Source organism: Diabrotica virgifera, chromosome 6 (genome assembly GCF_917563875.1).
Source record: "Diabrotica virgifera virgifera chromosome 6, PGI_DIABVI_V3a".
NCBI classification, from domain to species: domain Eukaryota; kingdom Metazoa; phylum Arthropoda; class Insecta; order Coleoptera; family Chrysomelidae; genus Diabrotica; species Diabrotica virgifera.
Window position 1 is genome coordinate 221608201 of NC_065448.1, and position 21201 is coordinate 221629401.

Here is a 21201-nt window from a genome sequence, read left to right on the forward strand (position 1 = left end):
CTTATTTGTATTTTAAGTTATAAAATTAAATGTTAAATATAAATACACTAGTTTTTATATATATTAAAGATTGTATGAGGTCACTACTCCACTGTCTCCCATAGATACTTGAATAAAGGTTTATAATTACAATTCAAATTGATCTGAGTATTGACACAAAAATCAGGATTAGACTTCATCTCTCTAGAAATCTCCAGGTCCTCCAACAAATTCATAAAACACTTAACAACAAGAGTGTTTGAAACTATTTTGTTAAGAATTGAATTCCACTGAACACTATTCTATTGGTTTGTTATCAATGTCTTACAACAGTAGAAACTGAATATACTCATTTTAACATCTAAGCATTTAAATAATTTAATATTTCTACTATAAACATTAACGATTCAACTTAGTAAAATATCCATACACTCTGTCAAGGTCATTTCAATGACTTACATAATTTACAAAAGATGAATAACAACAACAATCTAATATTATCTCAATCTATAATTTCAATGATCTAATATCTCCTAGAATATTGAATTTGAGAATTCACCATTAAAAACTGATCTTCCTCATTACTTCCTGTTTTTATTTTTTATCTGACAAGGTGTGTATGTATGTTGGGCCAATTAGTCTTAAAATCAATCATGTTATCAATTAATTTATTAGTTGATTAGTACAAACATCTAAGGTACATTTCCTTAAAAAATTTTTAAAAATTTTTAATTTTTCTTTCAAAAATGTTAAAATTATTCAGAATTTAATGTCAGATGTCATACGTCAACGCAGAACAGATAAAAGCAGATTTAAATATCCGACTTTGTCAGTCAGCTGTTTCTACTAGGCCAACAATGGATGGGTGATACCTATACCATGAAAAAATTCTTTTTGTGTTTGTGTAACGTGTAATGTGGCCGTTTTTCTGTTTTTGCTGTTTGGGGTTGTACGGAGGATATCCAACCAAAAGTTATTTTCACAAGATGCAAATGTTAACACCTCAATTTTGTAGCGGTACTTTTTTAACAATTGACGTAAGTAAAAAAAGAGTTTTGTACTTCTTTTTCTCACAAGACCTCTTTTTTTATTTTAGCATTAGCTCCGATGATGACATTTATGTCGAAAGCGCTCAGCTAAAGAAATAAATTATTTACACACTTTGATATACTACATTTTTTATTTCCTCTATTCATTCAAGTGTGTACAAACTTATCAGTCTTTCAACGATTTTTTTATTGGCTTATTCGATTGTAAGTATTTTCAAGAGTATACCATTAAAATTTCAAGTTAATCCGAGCAAAATTGACGGAGATGTGGATATATACAAAAATTTTCTTGGTATTATTGACAAAACTACATTTTTTTTAAGGCGTTTTCTGAAAAACATGTTTTTTTGAGGCGGTCTACATCATAACTCAAAAAGTAATGCACCGATCTTTCTGAAACTTTGCACACTTCTTTTTTAGATATTTTACTAGGTAGTGACGTCGAGTTTTTGCTTATTTTAACTATTTTTTTTTTATATTACCATTTTTCTCTTTACCGAACACACTTCACTTTTTTTTCTTTTTTGGATTTTTTCACTTTAAAGTTAAACCATGAATTTAAAAGTCAATATAATCATAAAAACTCGACGTCACTACCTCAAGAAACTCTTAAACTAAAATAATCTTTTTGGTTTGTATGTTTTGGATGATTCTGTCCGAAGATATAGTGTACACCGCAAATTATCTTTTTTTGGATCGTCTACATATAAATGACGCCACCACTTCATTTTTAAATATTTTTCAATAAAAATTTAACTGAATAATCTTCAAGTGTTGTTCTCTAAGATAGCCTTTTACCCATTTAACTTAACCCCACCACTTTCAAGGGAAAACGTTTTAAAATTATGCAAAAAAAAACGCAGAATTAACTATACCCCCCCTTAAACGATTGGTAATACATAAGGATAATAAAAAAAAAGTTGATGAGTATTTTTCATATGTGCAGTTAATGTGCCAGATCTTCCATTTTCATATTTATCACAAATTTTGAGCGACTATACTACATAAATTTATAAAATCTCATAAAAAGTTATATAATTTAATATTGTAAAGCTGCAACAACATGGTTTTATGCAATGGTTTTATTAGCAATTCTTAACAATAGATGGATGGTGTTATGCAAAAAGTAGTTAAATCACAAAACACTAAAAAAAAGTTGTCCTCATCATATGGCAGATTATATTGTTATTTAAATTATGCAAAAATGATTTAAGCCACATCAGTATTTAAAAGACTGATACAGTTGAGACTTTAACCCACAATCTGTGAATAGGTATTCAACTTGCGATTCAATTGCAAAAACCACTCAACGCACAGTCAGCTATTTCAAGTTTATTTTGTAATAAACACTCAACATCCTGTATCAACCCACATTGACGCCATGACAGCTAAACAGGAGATGGAGAATCGTCGTGTATAAAAAAATTTAGCCATCATTTTATTTTTTTTACACAGAAGTAATTGGTATTTTTATTTGTGTTAAAAAGTTGTCAAAGGGCCTAGCCGGGTAAGATGATGAAAAGTGTCCCCAACTCGATTCGAATTCCATATAGGTCACCGTTTAGCATATATAGTGGAACTAACTTTCTGAAATTTTTAACCCCCTAGGTGGTCATGTGACCCACCTAGAGCCTAATTAGGGTTTTTATGTTTTTATTCTTTATCTCAGCCGCATTCAGAACTAGCGAAAAACTTTAAATAAAAAAGTTGTAAGCTTTAAAAAGTTCTTTCCGAAATTTTTTTTTATTTTTGGCGGGAAATTTAAATTTTAGAACGATTTTAAAATTTTAAATGAGTATAAAAAAATAACTAAGACATTCGTTTTCACGAAAAAAATATATAACGTGTATTTTTGCATAAGGTTTCACCCTGAATTTTTTCAAATTTTTAAAATCGGTGAAACGCACCTTTAAAAATAAAAAACCGCATTTTTTCGGTTTTCTTTTCGTTTTTTGATACAATTTTATACATATTTTTCAACAAAGGTAACACCGTTACTGAAGTAGGTAAAAAACTGAAAAATAATTGGGGTTTGCTTAATAAAAATTGTTTGTAACGCCATCCATTTTCAAGATACAGGGCGTTGAAGAAAACAAAATTTTACACATTTTTTACGATTTTGCCGAAACTATTGGCAACATTGTAATAAAACATTGGCGGGTTTTAACCTTTTCAGGACCGTGCCGATTTCAGGCGGCTGTGCTCGCTGGACCGTAGCCGACGTGCTTGCGAGTTTATTCGGCTCTGGTCCACAAACGCGGTTTCAGGTGTTATATTTTTTAGTATTATTTCAAGAGCGTAGGCGCAAAATTTCGAAGGCAGTAAGAAAACTAATAAACATTTTTGAAAATTTTAAACGCAGAATGAAAGATTACATTATTACCGAGGGCCTACAGTCCCTTAGAATAACCAAAAAGTGTCTTTTGAATAAGATATTTGAAATTAAAAATCACAATAAATTTTTTCTTCTTTTTCACCCCTGCCACTTATTAAAATAAATATTATAGAAGTTTTCAGCGACTTTTGGCCCTCGGTAATAATGTAATATTTTATTCTGCGTTTAAATTTTTCAAAAATACTTATTAGTTTTCTCAAACTTCGAAAAAAATAAATGCGTTTAAAAAGCATTGGCGCAAATTTTTGCTCCTATTATGCTCTTAACTACATTTATGAAAATAAATAATTTTTGAGAAGCGAATCAAAATACATTTTATTAACAAGAAAAAAAATTGCACAAAAAAATTAAAATTTTAGTACCGTATGGTATCGCTCAAAACATCCAATAACACATAGCGCTACGTTACATGGTCCACAATTATAGGCTGTTTCTCTTCTCTTATTCTGCTTTGCACAAACAACACACCGCTTGACAACAGATTTATTATCAGGCTTTTTGGGAAAAATTGAAGGAAAATGTCTTTCAATAAGGCGTAAAGGATTGTGAGAATTTTCTGGTCTGCTGCTTGTACAACTTCTAGGTGTCACCTTTTTGTATTTTTCTATTATAGATTTAACTAAAGTCCTCTGGAAGTCCAATAATGGAATATTATTTCCTGTTTTCATTTTATATATCACATGGGAATTCAACAACGCTAAATCTAGTAGATGAAAAAACACTTTCTTATACCACTTCACTGTTTTTCTCACACTTTCTATGGTACTCAGAAGCATATCCGTTTTGTCCACTCCTCCCATATTTTGATTATATTCAAAAATCGCCTCTGGTTTCTGAATTTCTTCACCTCTTTTATTTGTTGCAGTTTTTATTTTATTACTGTGGATTGCAGATAACATATGGACGTCTCTTTTATCTTTCCACTTCAAAGCCAGTAAAGTTTGGCTTGAAAAATAATCAATCGAACCTTTTTCAATTTTTTCAAACTTCGGCATGAACATTCTATTTGGTCTCACTGTTCCACAGCAATAAACTTTTCTTTCTAAAAGACTCTGATACAGAATGGGACTGGTATACCAATTATCTGTGTATAGATGATGTGCTTTGTCGAAATAAGGCTCCATCAAAGTCATCACTATGTTGCCTGAAGTTCCTAGATTTTCGTCGAACTTCTTCATTTCTGTTGTAGTACCTGTGTATATCAGTAGATCAAGTATATAGCCCGTTTCACAATCCACAATAATAAAAAATTTGATCCCAAATCGATGCCTCTTGGAAGGAATATACTGACGAAACGATATTCTTCCTTTGAAAAGCATAAGGCTTTCGTCAATCACGAGGTTTTGAAAAGGGTACATACATTTTTTAAATACTTGTCTGTAATGGTCGACAACGAACCTCATCTTAAATAGTTTATCTTCTTTGATAACGTTGGAGTTATCTGAAAAATGCAGAAATCGTAAAATTTCTAAAAATCTCGCACGGGACATTATTTGACCAAATGCAGGAGTCTGAATTATGAAATCTTGGGACCAATAATCCTTTACTCTTTGCTTTTTCACTTGAGGCATGAGTAGGCAAAGACCCAAAAACAGGTAGATTTCATCCGTAGTTGGTGATGTATATTTGTGAATTCTTCGTGATGGATCTTCACTCACAATATAATGGTAATACATGCTTGTCTGTACCGCTATTTCTTCGACGAATTCTTCAGTAATAAAATTTTCAAAAACCTCCAAAATCGTTGGAATTTCAGGCAGGTTTTCAAGTTGACACCCAGAATAGTTCGCATCGAAATTCTCTAAAGAAGGTTTGAGGTCAACTTTGCTCCAAATAAACTTGTTTGTCAGATTATCAGTTTTCTTTTTTTTACTGAGTGGTGGATTATCTTCCTGATTAGGTTGAGTATTCTCAGCATCTGAACTATTCTCATCACAGGGTACCTCAGCTTCGGCTAGTACCAAATTATTTTCTGCAATTTCACAATCACTTTCACCATCTTCATTGTCCCAACCGTCAAACTGATCTTCTAGACGCGTAAAATCTTCATCATCACTTTGATTTAATAAATCATACAGTTCTTGTTCCGTCAAATATTTGCGAGCCATTGTTAATTCAACGATAACCACAGTATACTAAATTCCTGCACAAACAAGTTAAAACTCCTACCTAAAACTGATAACAAAGATCACGTCATAATCGATTCTCAAAATTCAATGAATACTACTCATCCATATTAGATCCGCCTGTTTCACTGTCATGTTCTCTGTGTATCCGCTTGAATCGCGCCAAAACTCGGAATGTAATTCAATGAATAGTACTCATCCCTATTAGAAACGCGTGCTTCACTGTCATATTCTCTGTATCTCCGCTTGAAGCGCGCCAAAACTGGGTAAGTAATTGTCGATTCCATATTTTTTTCATTGGGGCGTGGTTAATATAATCTAACCAATAGAGGAAAGTCAATAAATCCGTTAGATTTCGGTTCCTGCATACGCCTCCATCAATCCGAGTTTGTACGTCTCCGGTCCGACCGGCTCGAAAATTTTTTGCGAGTACGCTCGTCTTTGGTCCTGAAAGGGTTAAGAGGTAGTTATTGTGCATGTTTTGACATACAATTAAGGATTTGATATTCATCATTGGCGCGCTTAGGGTTAATGGTCTGAACTTTTCAAAGAAAAAAAGATAGTACGCCACTGACATATTTCAAATTAACAATCATTTTTGAATTCCCCGTTCAATTTGCGATAAAAAACTATCTTCTCATTTTTCATTCGAGGCGCCGTTTTGCTGAAAAAAAAATAAAATATCTTACGCTTCCAAAGTATTCAAATTAGTTTTTATAATGGATGTACGAGTTTATGTAGATGTAGAAACTACTAATAGGTCTGGATCCCGCGTATGAAAAAAAAGTTGATTAATAGCAAGCTGAAAATTTGTTAATAGCTTAAGGGTGTCTAGTTGGATAAACTTTGATATATGGGAACACTGGAACAGGGGAAGTTTTAATTGTGGAACAGGTTAAAAATTTGGAACGGTCAGACCACGAAAACGGCACATGTATTTTGTCCGACAAAACAGACTTAAACTCTCCGAACAGAGATTAAACTCTCATGCAAAAATCAGGCTGCTATTTATCACCAAATGGGCGTTTTAATGAGTGGAACATGTAGAATATGTCAAATGACAGGAATTATGACAGGTTATAAATAGCAGTCTGATTTTTGCATGAGAGTTTAATCTCTGTTCAGAGAGTTTAAGTCTGTTCTGTTGGACAAAATAAATGTGCCGTTTTTGTGGTCTGACCGTTCCAAATTTTTAACCTGTTCCACAATTAAAACTGCCCCTGTTACAGTGTTCCCATATATCAAAGTTTATCCGACTAGACACCCTTAAACTATTAACAAATTTTCAGCTTGCTATTAATCAACTTTTTTTTCATACGCGGGATCCAGACCTATAATAGTAGTATTTTATTTCATAGAAGTTCGAATAATTTGTAAGGGTTAAGATGTTTTATTTTTTGAATAAAAATGGCGCGTCGTATGAAAAAATAGGAAGATAGATTTTTTGTCACAAATTGAACGAGGAATTCAAAAAAGATTGTTAATTTGAAATATGTCAGTGGCGTACTATCTTTTTTCTTTAAAAAGCTCAGACCATTACCCCTATGCGCGCCAATGATAAATATAAAATTCTTAACTGTATGTCAAAAATGCACAACTACCTCTTAAAACTCGCCAAATTTTATTACAATGTTGCCAGTAGTTTCGGCAAAATTGTAAAAAATGTGTAAAATTTTGTTTTCTTCGACGCTCTGTATCTTGAAAATGGATGGCATTACAAAAATTTTTTATTAAGCAAACCCCAATTATTTTTTAGTTTTTTACCTATTCTAGTGATGGTGTTACCTTTTTTGAAAAATATGTATAAAATTGTATCAAAAAACGAAAAAAAAAACCGAAAAAATGCGATTTTTTATTTTTAAAGGTGCGTTTCACCAATTTTAAAAATTTGAAAAAATTCAGGGTGAAATATTATTCAAAAATACACGGTATATATTTTTTTCGTGAAAACGAATGTCTTAGTTATTTTTTTATACTCATTTAAAATTTTAAAATCGTTCTAAAATTTAAATTTCCCGCCAAAAATTAAAAAAAAAAAATTCGGACAGAACTTTTTAAAGCTTACAACTTTTTTATTTAAAGTTTTTCGCTAGTTCTCGATGCGGCTGAGATAAAAAATAAAAACATAAAACCCTAATTAGGCTCTAGGTAAGTCACATGACCACCTAGGGGGCTAAAAATTTCAGAAAGTTAGTTTCACTATATATGCTAAACGGTGACTTATATGGAATTCGAATCGAGTTGGGGGCACTTTTCATCATCTTACCCGGCTAGGCCCTTTGACTGATATAAGGATATATCGTAGGTATACTACAATAAAACATTTGATTTTCAGCATATTATAAACTTTGAAGCTATTTATCTCAAGATCAGACTTGTGTGAGTTAATTCTTTTTGAATAGCACCATCCAGATAGCGTTGTTAATACTTTTAATAGCATGTGCCTCATAAAGTACTTCTAGAAAGTACCTACTGTACTAAATTGTGATTGATAAATAATATAGAAGAAAACCAATATATTATCATAACGAAGGAAAAACAATAGTTAAAAAAAACAAGTTCAGAATAGACCAAATTATTATCAGTTAATGGAGAAGTTTAGAGAATTTGACAAAAACAATAAATTTGTTTTTTTATAGATTTCAGTCAAGCATTTGACAAAGTTCCAGTAAAAGTCTAATCAATTTGTGAGTCGTCAAACAAAATTCATCAAACTCTTAATTCTGTAGACTGCTCCACATACTAATTTGTGTTAGTAAATATACAAAACCAAACTTATATGGAATCACCGTGTATTTCAAACTAATATTTATTTCTTTTGAAAAAACTTGTTATTGTTTAAACAGAGGTTGAAGCTCGCAAAATGGACACAAGTCCGGTTTTATTTATTTTTTCTGGTATATCAAGGGGTGCTTCTTATGAGACTAACTTTTTCTTAAAAAATTTCGCCCCGGAACCCCCTTTTCATCCCTTTAAAGGAGTTAATTTGTGATTTTTGCGAAACGTAGTCCTTCCTGTACGTTTTGCAAAAAATTTACTTAATAGTAAAATGAAGAGGGCTATATTTCCTACTATTTATTTCCCGACAGCATATGTTTATCACCCACCGTTTATTTGGGGTGGCGCCCCAAAATTAACAAATTGTCAAAAAAGATGTTTAAAAAAATTATTTTTCCCTAACTGTAATGAAAATTAAGAAGAAACCCTGCGGCAATTAATCACAAGTAAGTTGCTGATTTTTTGGTATAGGTTTAATTTAAGGGCAATTTTAAATTTTTTAATTACAGGATGTTACATTTTAAAAACCCCTTTTTATGCCATCTGAACCACCTATGCTAGAGTAAAAAAGCTTTCAGCAATTATCCACGTACTGGTGTTATTTACAAATTTCTATAATGCACTCCCATTTTTTTTCCGGAACCACCCAAAAAAAGGAGAATTAATAAAGAAAATAATCAAAAATTGATTTTGGGCAACCACTGTGGCTTTAGGGTGAAAAGAAAATAAAATATGCATAGGTCATAAGGTGTAGCAGACAGTGTGTTCTTTTATTTTCCATAAGTAAATTATCCATAAAATGAATAGGTGACGAAAAGAAAAACAAAAACTGGAGCCCGCCAAAGCATTTCTGAGGTTCACGGCGCCACTGTGCGTAACGGCTGCTTATACGAAAAAAATGCATATAGTATTTTTACTACAAAAGCGTTATTACGTAGGTCAAAATTTTTGACGTAAGAGAACTGTCAAAACATTAGAATGTGACTTTTCATTATTGCCATGTTTATAATAAACATGGCAATAAAAAAGAGTCACATTCTAATGTTTTGACAGTTCTCTTACGTCAAAAGTTTTGACCTACGTAATATCGCTTTTGTAGTAAAAATACTATACGACCTTATTTGTAGAGAAAATAGTGGTCTTTAATTCTGTATAAGTTTTGTTTTAAAAAAATGCATAGGTAATGAGAAAATCGTCAAAACATGCTCCCCAAGGGATAGGGGTAGTTTCTGCAGTTTATTTTCAAAGATAGGGGTAGTTTCCGCAGGGATGTTGCAATAATCATATATATTTATGAAAAATCCTATTGATAGAGCATATGTCCATATGGGTCAAAAAGCAAAAAAAAAAAAGAATGTGTGTGTACTTTGTACGCACGTAAGAAGTTATACTTCTATTATATGATTTCAACGAAATAAATATACTTTAAACAGAAGACAGTTTTCAATCTAATAGCACATAATACAATACTAAAAATATTACTCTACATCCCACCAGATTGAAAACAATGGGAACCTTCTCTAGTTACACCTCCGAGGCTTCTAAAATTTGCAAACCATAACGGATGCTGAGACTAAAGAAGATGAGGGAATTTTACAATTTATAATTCACGTCCCATCTGCTCAGCGCGGTAAAGTTCCAACGAGAATGGTACCCTTCGTACTCCAATCAGAGTAAACATGTAAATCAAAAATGAATAACCATTTTCAATTTCGTTGCAACACGAAACTACAGCCGCATCATATTCTAGTCCAATCAGAGAGCGCAGCAAGCACCTCTACCGGTTTCGAAACTTATTAGTATATCATCAGGACTCAATCAGGAGGCATATATGCTGCAGAGAGCAGCATATGTGCCTCCTGATGAGAGACTAATAAGTTTCGAAACCGGTAGAGGTGCTTGCTGCACTCTCTGATTGGATTAGAATATGATGCCGCTGTAGTTTCGTGTTGCAACGAAATTGAAAATGGTTATTCATTTTTGATACTTTAAACAGTTTATTTTTATTTTATTTAAATATTAAACCAATTTTAATGCTTACCAATTTGTTATATATTTGTTATATATCATGTTATACCAATAAGGCTACGAGGTCTCTGTGTACATAGTCTCGGACATAATGACAGTTCACGGTAACAAACAGACGAAGTGAAGTATAATAAAAATATAAATGTTTTAATAATATTTATCTTACCCCGAGGAAGACAAACAAAGACACAAAATTATAATAAATATGTTTACTAAAAACACTAATATATTCTTTTCACACCTTTTTTGCACTGATATATTTATACATAACTTGAAAGATTTAGCAACTAACGTCATACTGACTGTGTGCGCATGCGCGCAGAATAATAAAAATTCACTCCCAATCGCGCCTAAAAAAGTATAACTTCAAAAAAAAATTTCAACCCCCCCTTTATTTATTTTTTTTTTGCTACAGGGGTTGAATTAAGAAATCACTTTTGATGTCCATGCATAAGTAATAAAAACGTGCACAAAATGATATATGAAGCATTTTATAAAAGGCATGGTGTGTGAAGGATTCCAAGAAAATCATTTTCTTTATTAATTCTCCTTTTTTTGGGTGGTTCCGGAAAAATAAATGGGAGTGCATTATAGAAATTTGTAAATAACACCAGTACATGAATAATTGCTGAAAGTTTTTTTACTCTAGCATAGGCGGTTCAGATGGTATAAAAAGGGGTTTTTTAAAATGCAACACCCTGTAATTAGAAAAGGGGCAATTGCCCTTAAATAAAATATATACCAAAAACTTAGCCACTTAGTTGTGATTAATTTCCCCTGGGTTTTTTCTTCATTTTCATTACAGTTAGGAAAAAATTATTTTTTTAAAAAACATCTTTTTTAAAAACTTGTCAACTTTGGGGCGCCACCACCGCTAAACGGTGGGTGATAGACATATGCTGTCGGAAAATAAATAGTAGGAAATATAGTCCTCTTCATTTTACTATTAAATAAATTTTTTGCGAAACGTACAGGAAGGGCTACGTTTCGCAAAAACCACAAATTACCCCCTTTAAAGGGGTGAAAAGGGGGTTCGGGGCGAAATCTTTTAAGAAAAAGTTAGTCTTATAATAAGCACCCCTTGATATACCAGAAAAAAAATAAAACCGGACTTGTGTCCATTTTGCGAGGTTCAACCGTTTCCTACTACTACACTATAAGAAATATCAGATGATTCAATCAATATAAATTTGGTTGTGTGTAGGTTAGTTAGACACATTTTTTTCCATTTTAGAGACTTGTCTACGGATTTCTTCCTAGTTTTGTCGGAAGCGGAAGTAAAACCTTCGGAAGTAAGACACAATACTTCTTAGTTTATTCGGAACCGCAAGTAAGACACAATAGATGCCTCAATGTTGGTGAAAATTATGTAAAAATGTAAATTAAACTGACTTTCAATATAAAATAAAATTGCTAAGAAAGTCCTAATTGTTTGGTTTTATTTCTAAACGGTACTTATTTCAAAAACATACTTCATGTAAATAACTTGCTCAAAAATAATTTAATCACAAAATATCACTCGGTTTTAGTAACTTTGGAAGACATCTGGCGGTTAATAATCACCAGAGACGCCACTAAGGGTAATACTGAGAATAGGACGACGGCGTGGTGGCCGATCTGATTGCACACGACGCCAAACATGATAGGCACTGTCAATCCGGCACCAACGCTTATAGATTCATTTGTTTTCTTCAGATCATTATTATTTCGTTCTGTCAAGATGTCCTCCCATAGATCGAATATTAAGGTACGCGATAGTACCACGGGAATGCAGAGTAAAGCGTAAAGTACATACGCTGGAGAATAACACGCCAGCAAGGAAGATATCAAGAGAACGGCAAATGAGTAGTTTAATAGTAAATTGGGCGGAATGTTTGTGAGCTTTTTCTTCAATCTTTCACTACAGTAAATTCCTATGAACATCAAGGCGTTCATGTATGACGTTGTGTACCCGATAGCTACTGAATCTGACTCGTAATTGTGCTTCAATATTTGAGTAAACTTCGAGAAGAAGATCGACGTGCTGGCACTGAAACAGTACTTGATGGTCATCACGTCCCAGTTAGTCTCGTAGCTGGAATTGTTGAATTCGGCGACGCTGCTTTTGACAGTTTGTGCTGCCCTCTGGAATACTGCTAGGTCGCTGCCTTCTACTGGACCGTCGTCGATGTCTTTGACGAAAGTTAAAATACCTGAAACATGAAGGTTCGTTAGAGCAACATCAGCATATTAAGCGAGGTGTCAGACAGGGATGTGTGTCACCGATATTATTCAATGCCTACACCGAACCAATTTTTGAGAGAGCGTTAAATAATCGTCGCGAAGGTGTTAAAATCGGTGGTAAAATTATTAATAACATCAGATACGCAGATGACACCGCCGTAATGGCAGAGAGTCTGGAAGACCTTCAAACCCTGTTGAACGCTGTAAACAACGAATGCATTGCAAAGGGCTTAACAATCAACGCAAAGAAAACAAAATGTATAGTGGTCGGAAAATTTAATATCGAAGACTCAGGACTAAAATTCTGGAAAGGGTGGAACACTTTCGATATCTGGGTAGCTGAATTGACTGCAGGGTTGAAAGTGATGAGGTTTCGACCAGAATAGAACTTGCACGAAAACGCTTTATTAGCTGGCGTTCTGTAGTGTGCAGTAGAAGTCTGTCATTGGCCACACGTCTAAGAGTATTAAAGTACTACATCTGTGTTCTATGGATGTGAAACCTGGACAACAAAAATAAAAATCTTAACAAGTTAGCGTTCGAGTTGTGGTGTTACCGTCGCATGCTCAGAATCTCGTGGACAGCACACATATCTAACGAACGTATGCTAGAGACCATGCACAAAGAGCGAGAATTGATAAACATCATAAAAATGTTTACTGTAAATTACTATTTATTTTTAAAACACCATTTATTATAATTAACGGCAGCGAAAAATGTACTGCGAAGTATAAGGTTAATTCAGATATGAACACTTTGGCTTATTGTATATTCTAATCGTTGTCATAGCCAACTAGGGTAAAATAATATTTCAATACATACCGATGCTCACAATGGTTAGGAAAGCTGCCAAGAAGCAAGAAATGGCGAAACTAACGTCAAATAGACAGCCAGCAACGATCGGTCCTATCAAATAGCCAGCGCTGGTTATAATATGGAATGTCATCAATTGGAATTGAATATCATCTGCTGGCGTTCTCTTCAATATCATAGTCTTTAGAATACTGCTAGTTTGATTTGTAGCAGCTGAAAACATGAAAATATTATTTATGAAATACCTTGGAAAATTATTTTACACATAAAAACAAATCAATTAGACAAATATATGATTCCCTATCCTGACAAATTAAACTGCGCAGCGTAAGTCAAATTAGCTTTTAATTTACAAAAGATTAACAAAGAAAGGTAGTACAAAGTGATTTTACCACGTTTTTAAATACTTCGCCTATTTTTTGTCGGTCTCGTTATCACTTTATCCGGAAAAATTCTTGTAATGTATTTTAAACATACTTCCCGACTAGCTAGAGATCTAAAATTTTCTGAATAGCTCAGAACTCAATGACAAGGCAATATTCAACGGCTTTTACATGGATGCATTGAGTTTTATTTTGAATTTTAAGTTATTTTAAATGCTATGACATTTAGATCCCGTTGTAAAGTACATTAGTCAACAGGGCATATAGCTCAATGGTAGAGCATTCGACTGCAGATCGAGAGGTCCCCGGTTCAAATATCAGTGTCCCCTATTTTTTACTTTTTATTAGTTTACTTTAAACAGGCAACGGTTTTTACCATGATAACTAAATAACTACTTACCAAAGATGCATCTTGCAAATATAGTAAACCAAATACTGTTGGTTACAAACAATAAAGCATGGCATACACCAGCGACATTTAAAATAGAGTACAGAGCGGCTTTTCGTCCTTGGAAGTTTACTAAATCTCTCTAAAATGTTATATCAATATTAATGCTTTCGTTAAAAACAAACCTTAATATTCGCTGTGAGTTTCGCCGGTAGAGCTTTCTCGAGGTTTGAAACTTGTACTTTTCTTGTAAAATTGGTGTATACTAAATATTACAAAACGAAAAAAATAGATATTTATCTAGACAAACACATATGATGAACTGAAATATTATTGTAAACTGATGACTGAACGAATACACATAATTAATAGTAAAAGTAATAATGCTTTTTTTATTTTATTCATTATAATTATTATAATATTTAATATATAAGTTCGTGCGGCTGGATAACTGCTTACATAAGAGACCATTGAGAAAAAGGAGTTCATGTGAAATTTAAAGGTTACCTCTGTTTTTATTGGCTGTGAGTTTAGCCGGTAGCGCTCCTTCGCGGTTTGAAACTTTTACTTTTCTTGTAAAAATTTTCAAGTTAAATGCACAAAACTGCCACTAACAGCGCTGACGAATACTATTTATCCCCTCTACTCATCGGCTCACAGCGAATAGCAAGGAGTACAAACAAACTTTAATATAGCAAAGAGTACAGTAAAAAACGGATTTCCTGAGTGGAAATAGAAATATCAAACATTATTCAAAAATAAACAGCCTGATCAAATAAAATAAAATCCCTTGTTACAAGGCACCCACATCAAAGTTACTTTGTTGCGTTCCGCCAGCAATTCCTTGAGGAATTGTTTACAGTCCCTGGGGTAGCATATAAAAATAATAACATCTGCATGAGCCCTTTTGCAAGAAATATTCATTAATTTGTTATAAACAATGTTTTTTCTCTAATATTGTGATAAATAAAAATTGGTACTAAAGATGACCGCGAAACAGTATTGAAACATATTTTCATAAATGTATATATTAACATAGACTGAGCCTACTCTCCGCGATTCCTGACCATAAGATTTCTTGGACAGATTTGCGGTATCTCTTTCTAGCACATTGTATCCAGAAACTAAGTGGGGGTATAGGCACGGAAGGGGAGGACTACTGTCGCAGCTTTACTATGCATAAGGGTGAAACAGCACTCAGCACTGAGCAAAAAAAAGATGGTGTCGTCACTTCGCTGAACATGACACTTTGTCTATATGTTAAAATATATCTATGCAAATTTTCATATTAAAAAATTAACAAAGTAATACTGAATCAACATTAAAAATTTGTTAAACAAACAAAAACTTTTTTCTTGTACAATAATATATAATATATTTTACATGTAATTTTATAAGCAGGTGTAAAACAGGTAGATACATTTTCTACAGTAGGTACGATATTTGATTTCCAAAAATGACCCATGTTTCATGATATAAACAATGATCCTGTTATATAAATCATATTTATACTTTCCTGAAAATATCTTTCAGTTTTCACCTAATTAGTACATTCTTTAACACTAGAATGTCTTGCTTAGCATACCTACCTAGAAAGCCGGAAGGGATCATTTTGGCCCCACGTTCTTTAATCAATTAAAACTCAGTTTAAAGAAATTAAATCAACTCTAGACGGTAGAATCTAATTTTATTTTTTACTTTTATTGTTTAACACATTCGCTGCCCATCAAAAACATTCGGAACACCATACAATTTGCAGTTTTTGACATTTGCCACACATTGCCTTGTTACAACCGTGGCAATGATTTGAAGTATGATTTCCTTTATAAAATATTTTCAACTGATATTTTTTTCGTTTTTGGATAGTAACAGTGATAGTTGTTGGTAGACCTGGTGTTGCTAGACGTAGTTCCAGATTTCGGGAGACAAGGAATGGGGCCCATAATTCTTCACACAGCCGAAGAATAAACTTACGGAAACTGAGTCTACTTCCAGTTATTTCTTTATAAATAATCCATGCATTTATTGCTTCCAAGTCAAGAGTATGGTAAAACACGTACCATAGGCCATGCATCGCCTTGAAGTTGCTTTTGTAGTATAAAGACACGTCATTTGGTCCTCTACACTCTACACCAACAATTGCATCTTTGTGTTCGCCAACAATTATTGTATCTTTATTACGTAGATGATCAGTACCAGTATAAGGGTAACCATTTACAATAAACATCCATAAATATAATTTTACCCATTCGACAGGAATTTGAAAGAAAGGATCGTCGAATTTACCAGAAAACGATAATAACTTACACGGGGCCAATTTCTCCCCTTTAGACTTCTATGGTAGATTTGTTAAAAAAAACCATTAAATAAATTTAGTTAACAATATTCTTTTGTTTTAAATAAGGCTTTGTATCAAAATATTAAAAGTCATAAAATATGAAAATATTATTGCCTCAAATTAAAAAACTACAATAACTTTAAATCGCAACAGGGGCCAAATTGGCCCCTCCGGCTTTCTAGTGTTAAAGGTAAAATATTGCAAAACCTCTAAATTTTAAAGAACCGATTGGAGTGACATAAAATTTGGCATACACATAGTTAACAAGTCAAAGAAAAAAGTGATATTGTGCCAATGTGTGCTTTTGCCCTAGGGGTGAGTTTCGCCCCCTTTTGGAGGTGAAAAATATATGTTCGAAATGCGTCCAAAAATAGATAAAATGACTAATTCTAAGCAACTTTTGTTCTATAAAGTTTTTTCACCAAGTTAATACTTTTCGAGTTATTTGCGAGTTAATTGCGAGCAAATGTTAATTTTTCTACAAAATAACCACGTTTTCAGACGGTTTTTCGTAAATAACTCAAAAAGTAAGTATTTGGTCGAAAAAAAAATTCGTATCAAAAATATAGCACATAAAAAAGTGAAAAACATGGTGGACTATGTCACTATACCTAATAGAAGCAGAGTTATAGCTAATGAAAAATAGGTTCATATTCGTCAAATTCCAAATCGAATATTTTAACGTGCCATAATCAAAAAACGAAACACTTATTTGGGGAAAACTCATTTTAACTTTCTTAAAGTGTTTAAAAAATGCTTATTTTTGTTTTTTTTTTTTTTAATTTTTTAGCATCAAAAGTAAACAAGTTACGCTCAAAATAAAGTTGGTCCCTTTTTTTTGGTAAGAAATCGGGAAAATCACCCCCTAATTGGCATTTCAAATGAACTTAATTGTTACCGCTTCACAAGTTTTTACTCGCGTATGTATTGATCATATGATCTGTAACTTTCATCTATTCAAACTGCTTATTTTTGAAAGAGCTGTAGTTAAAAGGGCTTGAACGACTCACTTATCACGAGTGTATGCAAATTTAGAAAAACCGAATCTTAACCAATTTTTGTCATACATAAAAACAAAAGAATACAAAATATTCAGAAAAGTAAAGCCGACTTTTTTTATTGTTTAAGATTTTTGGTATAGTCTGTTCGCTAAACTCAGACGCAACTTTCTAGATATTTTAGTCGGTAATTTTGCGAATTTTAGCAAAATTGGCAAAAAATAATTTTTAAATAGTTAATAATCACTAAATATTTAGTAATTTTGCCAATTTTTGCAAAATTGGCAAAAAACAAAAAAAATATCGACTAAAATATCTAGCCAGATGCGTCTGAGTTTAGCGAACCGACTATATCTCTAACAATTTTTAAATTATTTTGAAAAAAAGCATTTTTCTCAAAATTAAAGTTTTTAGAAATTTTACTTTAAAACCAAATTTATTAAAAAATAAGCACTCTGAATCGATGAAACTTACAGATCTTTTAAACACAACATAAGTAAAGTAACTTGTGAAGCGGTAACGATTAATTTCATTTAAGTTGCTAATTGGGGGGTGATCTTCGTGATTTTTTTTTTGCCAAAACAAAAGGGACCAACGTTATTTTGAGCGTAACTTGCTTACATTTGCTGCTTGAAATTTTTTTTATAAAAACAGAAATAAAGCTTTTTTAAACACTTATAGCACTTATATAGAGACTATATAGAGATAGACTATATAGATACACTTATATAGAGATTATATTTTTATAAAAACTTATATAGAGACCTAATATATACACCGTTTTTTCACTTTTTATAGGCTATAGTTTTGCTAAGAATATTTTTTTCGACAAAATGCTTACGTTTTGAGTTATTTACGAAAAACCGTCTAAAAACGTGGTTATTTTGTTCAAAAATGAACAGATTCACTTGCAAAAACTCAAAAAGTATTAATTTGGTGAAAAAACTATTTAGAACAAAAGTTTCTTAAAATTAGTCAGTTTATCCATTTCCGGACTTATCTTGGACATATATTTTTTCACCTCCGAGATGGGGTGAAAATCCCCCCCCCCCAGGGCAAAGGCACACATCGGCACCATATCACTTTTTTTCTTTGACATGTTAGCTATGCATACACCAAATTTCATGTCAATCCAATCGGTTCTTTAAAATTTACAGCAAAAACCGTGAAAGAATGTACTAAGTCTTTGTAAACAAAAATTTGTTCCAACCTGTACCAATTACATTTTGGTTTATGTTTATTGTAATTTTATTTAATCATACTGATAATGTTAATTTCAATCAATTGTGGTTTAATTCCATATAAACACAATATTTAACTTAGAAATACCGCAAGAAAACAGTTTGAGAACCTTTTGAAAATCACTTACATCTTGTAGAAAGATACAAAAGTATAGTTAAATTGAAGAGCTTGGTGCAATAACCGTCCAAGTGCACACTGCATAGTTTTGAGGAAAATATGTGCATATATCAATCCTAAGGACTATGCTATGTATGTCTACAGTTTTTTTGAAACTGTGCAGAGGTATTTTTGGAGGCATAAAATGTCATAAATTCAATTACGACAAAAGTCGTCTTTGACCAGTTGTTATACCAAACCCCTCAATTGTAGGTATTATTAGAATTAATATTAAAAATATGCTTACTACAATATCAGCAGACAGTAGTTGTGCTAGTAAAGTTGTTACAGCCAAAATTCCACAAGTCACATTATCCCCTCCTAGAACTATCATATATGGTGGCAGGAATGCATATATAAGACCAAAACTCAATGAGTCCTTAAACAAAGAGATAACAAACTTATTATAAAGGTCATTAATTAATAAAAATGTGAATGGTATTTGGTATGTATCGTCAACTGGTATCTTGGACACCCTACAGGGACATGCTAAAAACACTAAGTGGAATTACCTACTAAGGAAGTAAAAATCTTCTTTTGTAGGTAGATGGTATATAATTACTTAAAATTTTCTAAAAAGATCCAAGTTGGACTTAAAGTGGGTACATCACTAGTACAAAACAAACGTTTTTGGACTAATCAGTCCCTCATCAGGTTAAAAACTTCAGATCCAAAGTAGTTGGAACTAGCTACATAGGTAGGTCGAATGACCTTACCAGTATAAAAATTAAGCCATTTTGGTTACATCGATGGCGACAATAAGTCGATGTTATAAGAATACAATGTAATGAGACTATAATGGAGTCTTCATCTTGGCTTCAAACTGACAGACTCCAAGAAGATTTCAGGAAAAAACACAGCACTTATAGAAGAAGAAGAAGATATTGGCGTTTTGAGAAGAGGAGGAAGGAAGAAAGAGTGTCATGGCTAAAAAATTTAAGGGACTGTTTTAAATGCAGTTCAATAGAACTCATCAGAGCACCAGTAGTTAGAATAAAGTTAGTGATGATGATATCCAACCTCCGATAGTTTCGCCCCACATTTCCAGGTATTTTATTGGCAATACAAATTATAATAACTGTATTGTTTCTAAAATTAGAATTATAAGGCACTAAATATATAGGCAATGAGGCTTGTACAACAAAATAGTACTTACAAAAAGAGTTATGAGTTGAAGTTTGAAAATATCATCACTAGATTCCATTCTTGTAGTGTTATGTTTCAACAAATAAACATTTTTTTCTTTAATTCACTAATGATCTCTTCAGTGACTGGTGAAAAAACAAGTAGATATGCCTCTTAATTTGTCAAGGCTTTTTTATCTTTGTGGTTTTACGCATCAGTAAATCGTTCTTAGTAGTAATAATAATCAGTTACAGTAAACTATTTAATTGTTTTTATTTACATCATTATCTAAAACTAAAAAACATTGTTGGAGTTGACAAAATTACTAGAATTTTGAAATTTCAAAACACTGACATGTAGATGTCAATTATGTCATTAACGACCAGGGCCCTGATTCTAAATCAAATTTCGACACTAAACAAGTCGCTTTCAATATGGCGATGGCGACTGTCGAAATTATTTGACACGGAGATGAATGAATGGCCAAAAGCGAGGTTAGGTTTAGTTTAGATGTGTTTTGTTTATTTCTTGCAAGGAAAACTAAATCAAAAGGTATTATAATATAGCTGGGTTTAATTGAAATTTGCTTGTTTTGAGGAATTAGATAGAATAGTATTAAATTAGAAATATAATAATTGAGAATGTCCACAACATGAATCATCAACTCAATGAAAGATGTGAGGTAATAATCTGGGAAAATTAGTAAAAAACAAGGAAAATTAATTACCAGCTATTTTATTGCTGGACATGCTGAAATAAAATCTTCAAGATTTCCTATATTAGTAATATAGCTGTGCAAAGTCCACAGAAAGTGTGCTATTTTGTTTATAAACAAATTAGCGCTCCGAAATCTTTTTTTTTATTATTGCTCTAAAACTCCGAAAATTTTAACTTTAAACCAAAACACTCACATAAAAATTGACAGTAATTTAATTCTGCACATTAATAATTTATTCCAATTTCCTTCGACGGAAATTTTCTTCGGAAAATTCGGGTTTTCCAAACAAAATCTTTAATTTTCAACTAAAATTTGAGGGAAGTAATTATTTATCAATAATTAAATAATTTGGTGACAGTGACATAAATCTTTTTTGTTATGAGTGTCTTGAAGATATGAAAATTTGTATGTACAAAGAAGACCGGAATTAAAAGGTATCTAATGGTTCAAAGATTAAAATCC

At 32.3% G+C, this 21201-nt stretch overlaps 1 protein-coding gene and 1 long non-coding RNA gene across 3 annotated transcripts; one reads left to right on the forward strand and one right to left on the reverse strand.

The window, feature by feature from the left end:
• Positions 1 to 900: 900 nt before the first annotated feature.
• On the forward strand, positions 901 to 11717 carry LOC126886726 (uncharacterized). The gene is made up of 3 exons (XR_007698757.1): positions 901 to 1016; positions 1076 to 1232; positions 11590 to 11717. It is a non-coding gene; the product is annotated as an uncharacterized LOC126886726 (long non-coding RNA).
• Positions 11718 to 11773: 56 nt separating this feature from the next.
• LOC126886725 (major facilitator superfamily domain-containing protein 9-like) lies at positions 11774 to 20493 on the reverse strand. Of its 2 annotated transcripts, none has more exons than XM_050653735.1 (5): positions 20053 to 20493; positions 19144 to 19275; positions 14175 to 14304; positions 13401 to 13604; positions 11774 to 12547 (listed from the first exon to the last, which is right to left on the reverse strand). In XM_050653735.1, the coding sequence occupies exons 1-5, from the start codon at positions 20098 to 20100 to the stop codon at positions 11871 to 11873; spliced, it is 1191 nt and encodes a 396-aa protein (XP_050509692.1). In that variant the 5' UTR covers positions 20101 to 20493; the 3' UTR covers positions 11774 to 11870. The 2 variants fall into 2 exon arrangements, with proteins under 2 accessions (XP_050509692.1, XP_050509693.1); XM_050653736.1 differs by lacking the exon at positions 20053 to 20493 and adding an exon at positions 19409 to 19695.
• Between the last annotated feature and the right edge of the window lie 708 nt (positions 20494 to 21201).

Coding starts and splice junctions, on each gene's coding strand:
- LOC126886725 (XM_050653735.1), bottom strand. CDS start 20,100: ATGGAATCTAGTGATGATATTTTCAAACTTCAACTCATAACTCTTTTT. Junction 14,305..19,143: donor TACTGTCTGCTGATATTGTA/GTAAGCATATTT, acceptor ATAACATTTTAG/AGAGATTTAGTAAACTTCCA. Junction 12,548..13,400: donor CCTAACCATTGTGAGCATCG/GTATGTATTGAA, acceptor TTCATGTTTCAG/GTATTTTAACTTTCGTCAAA.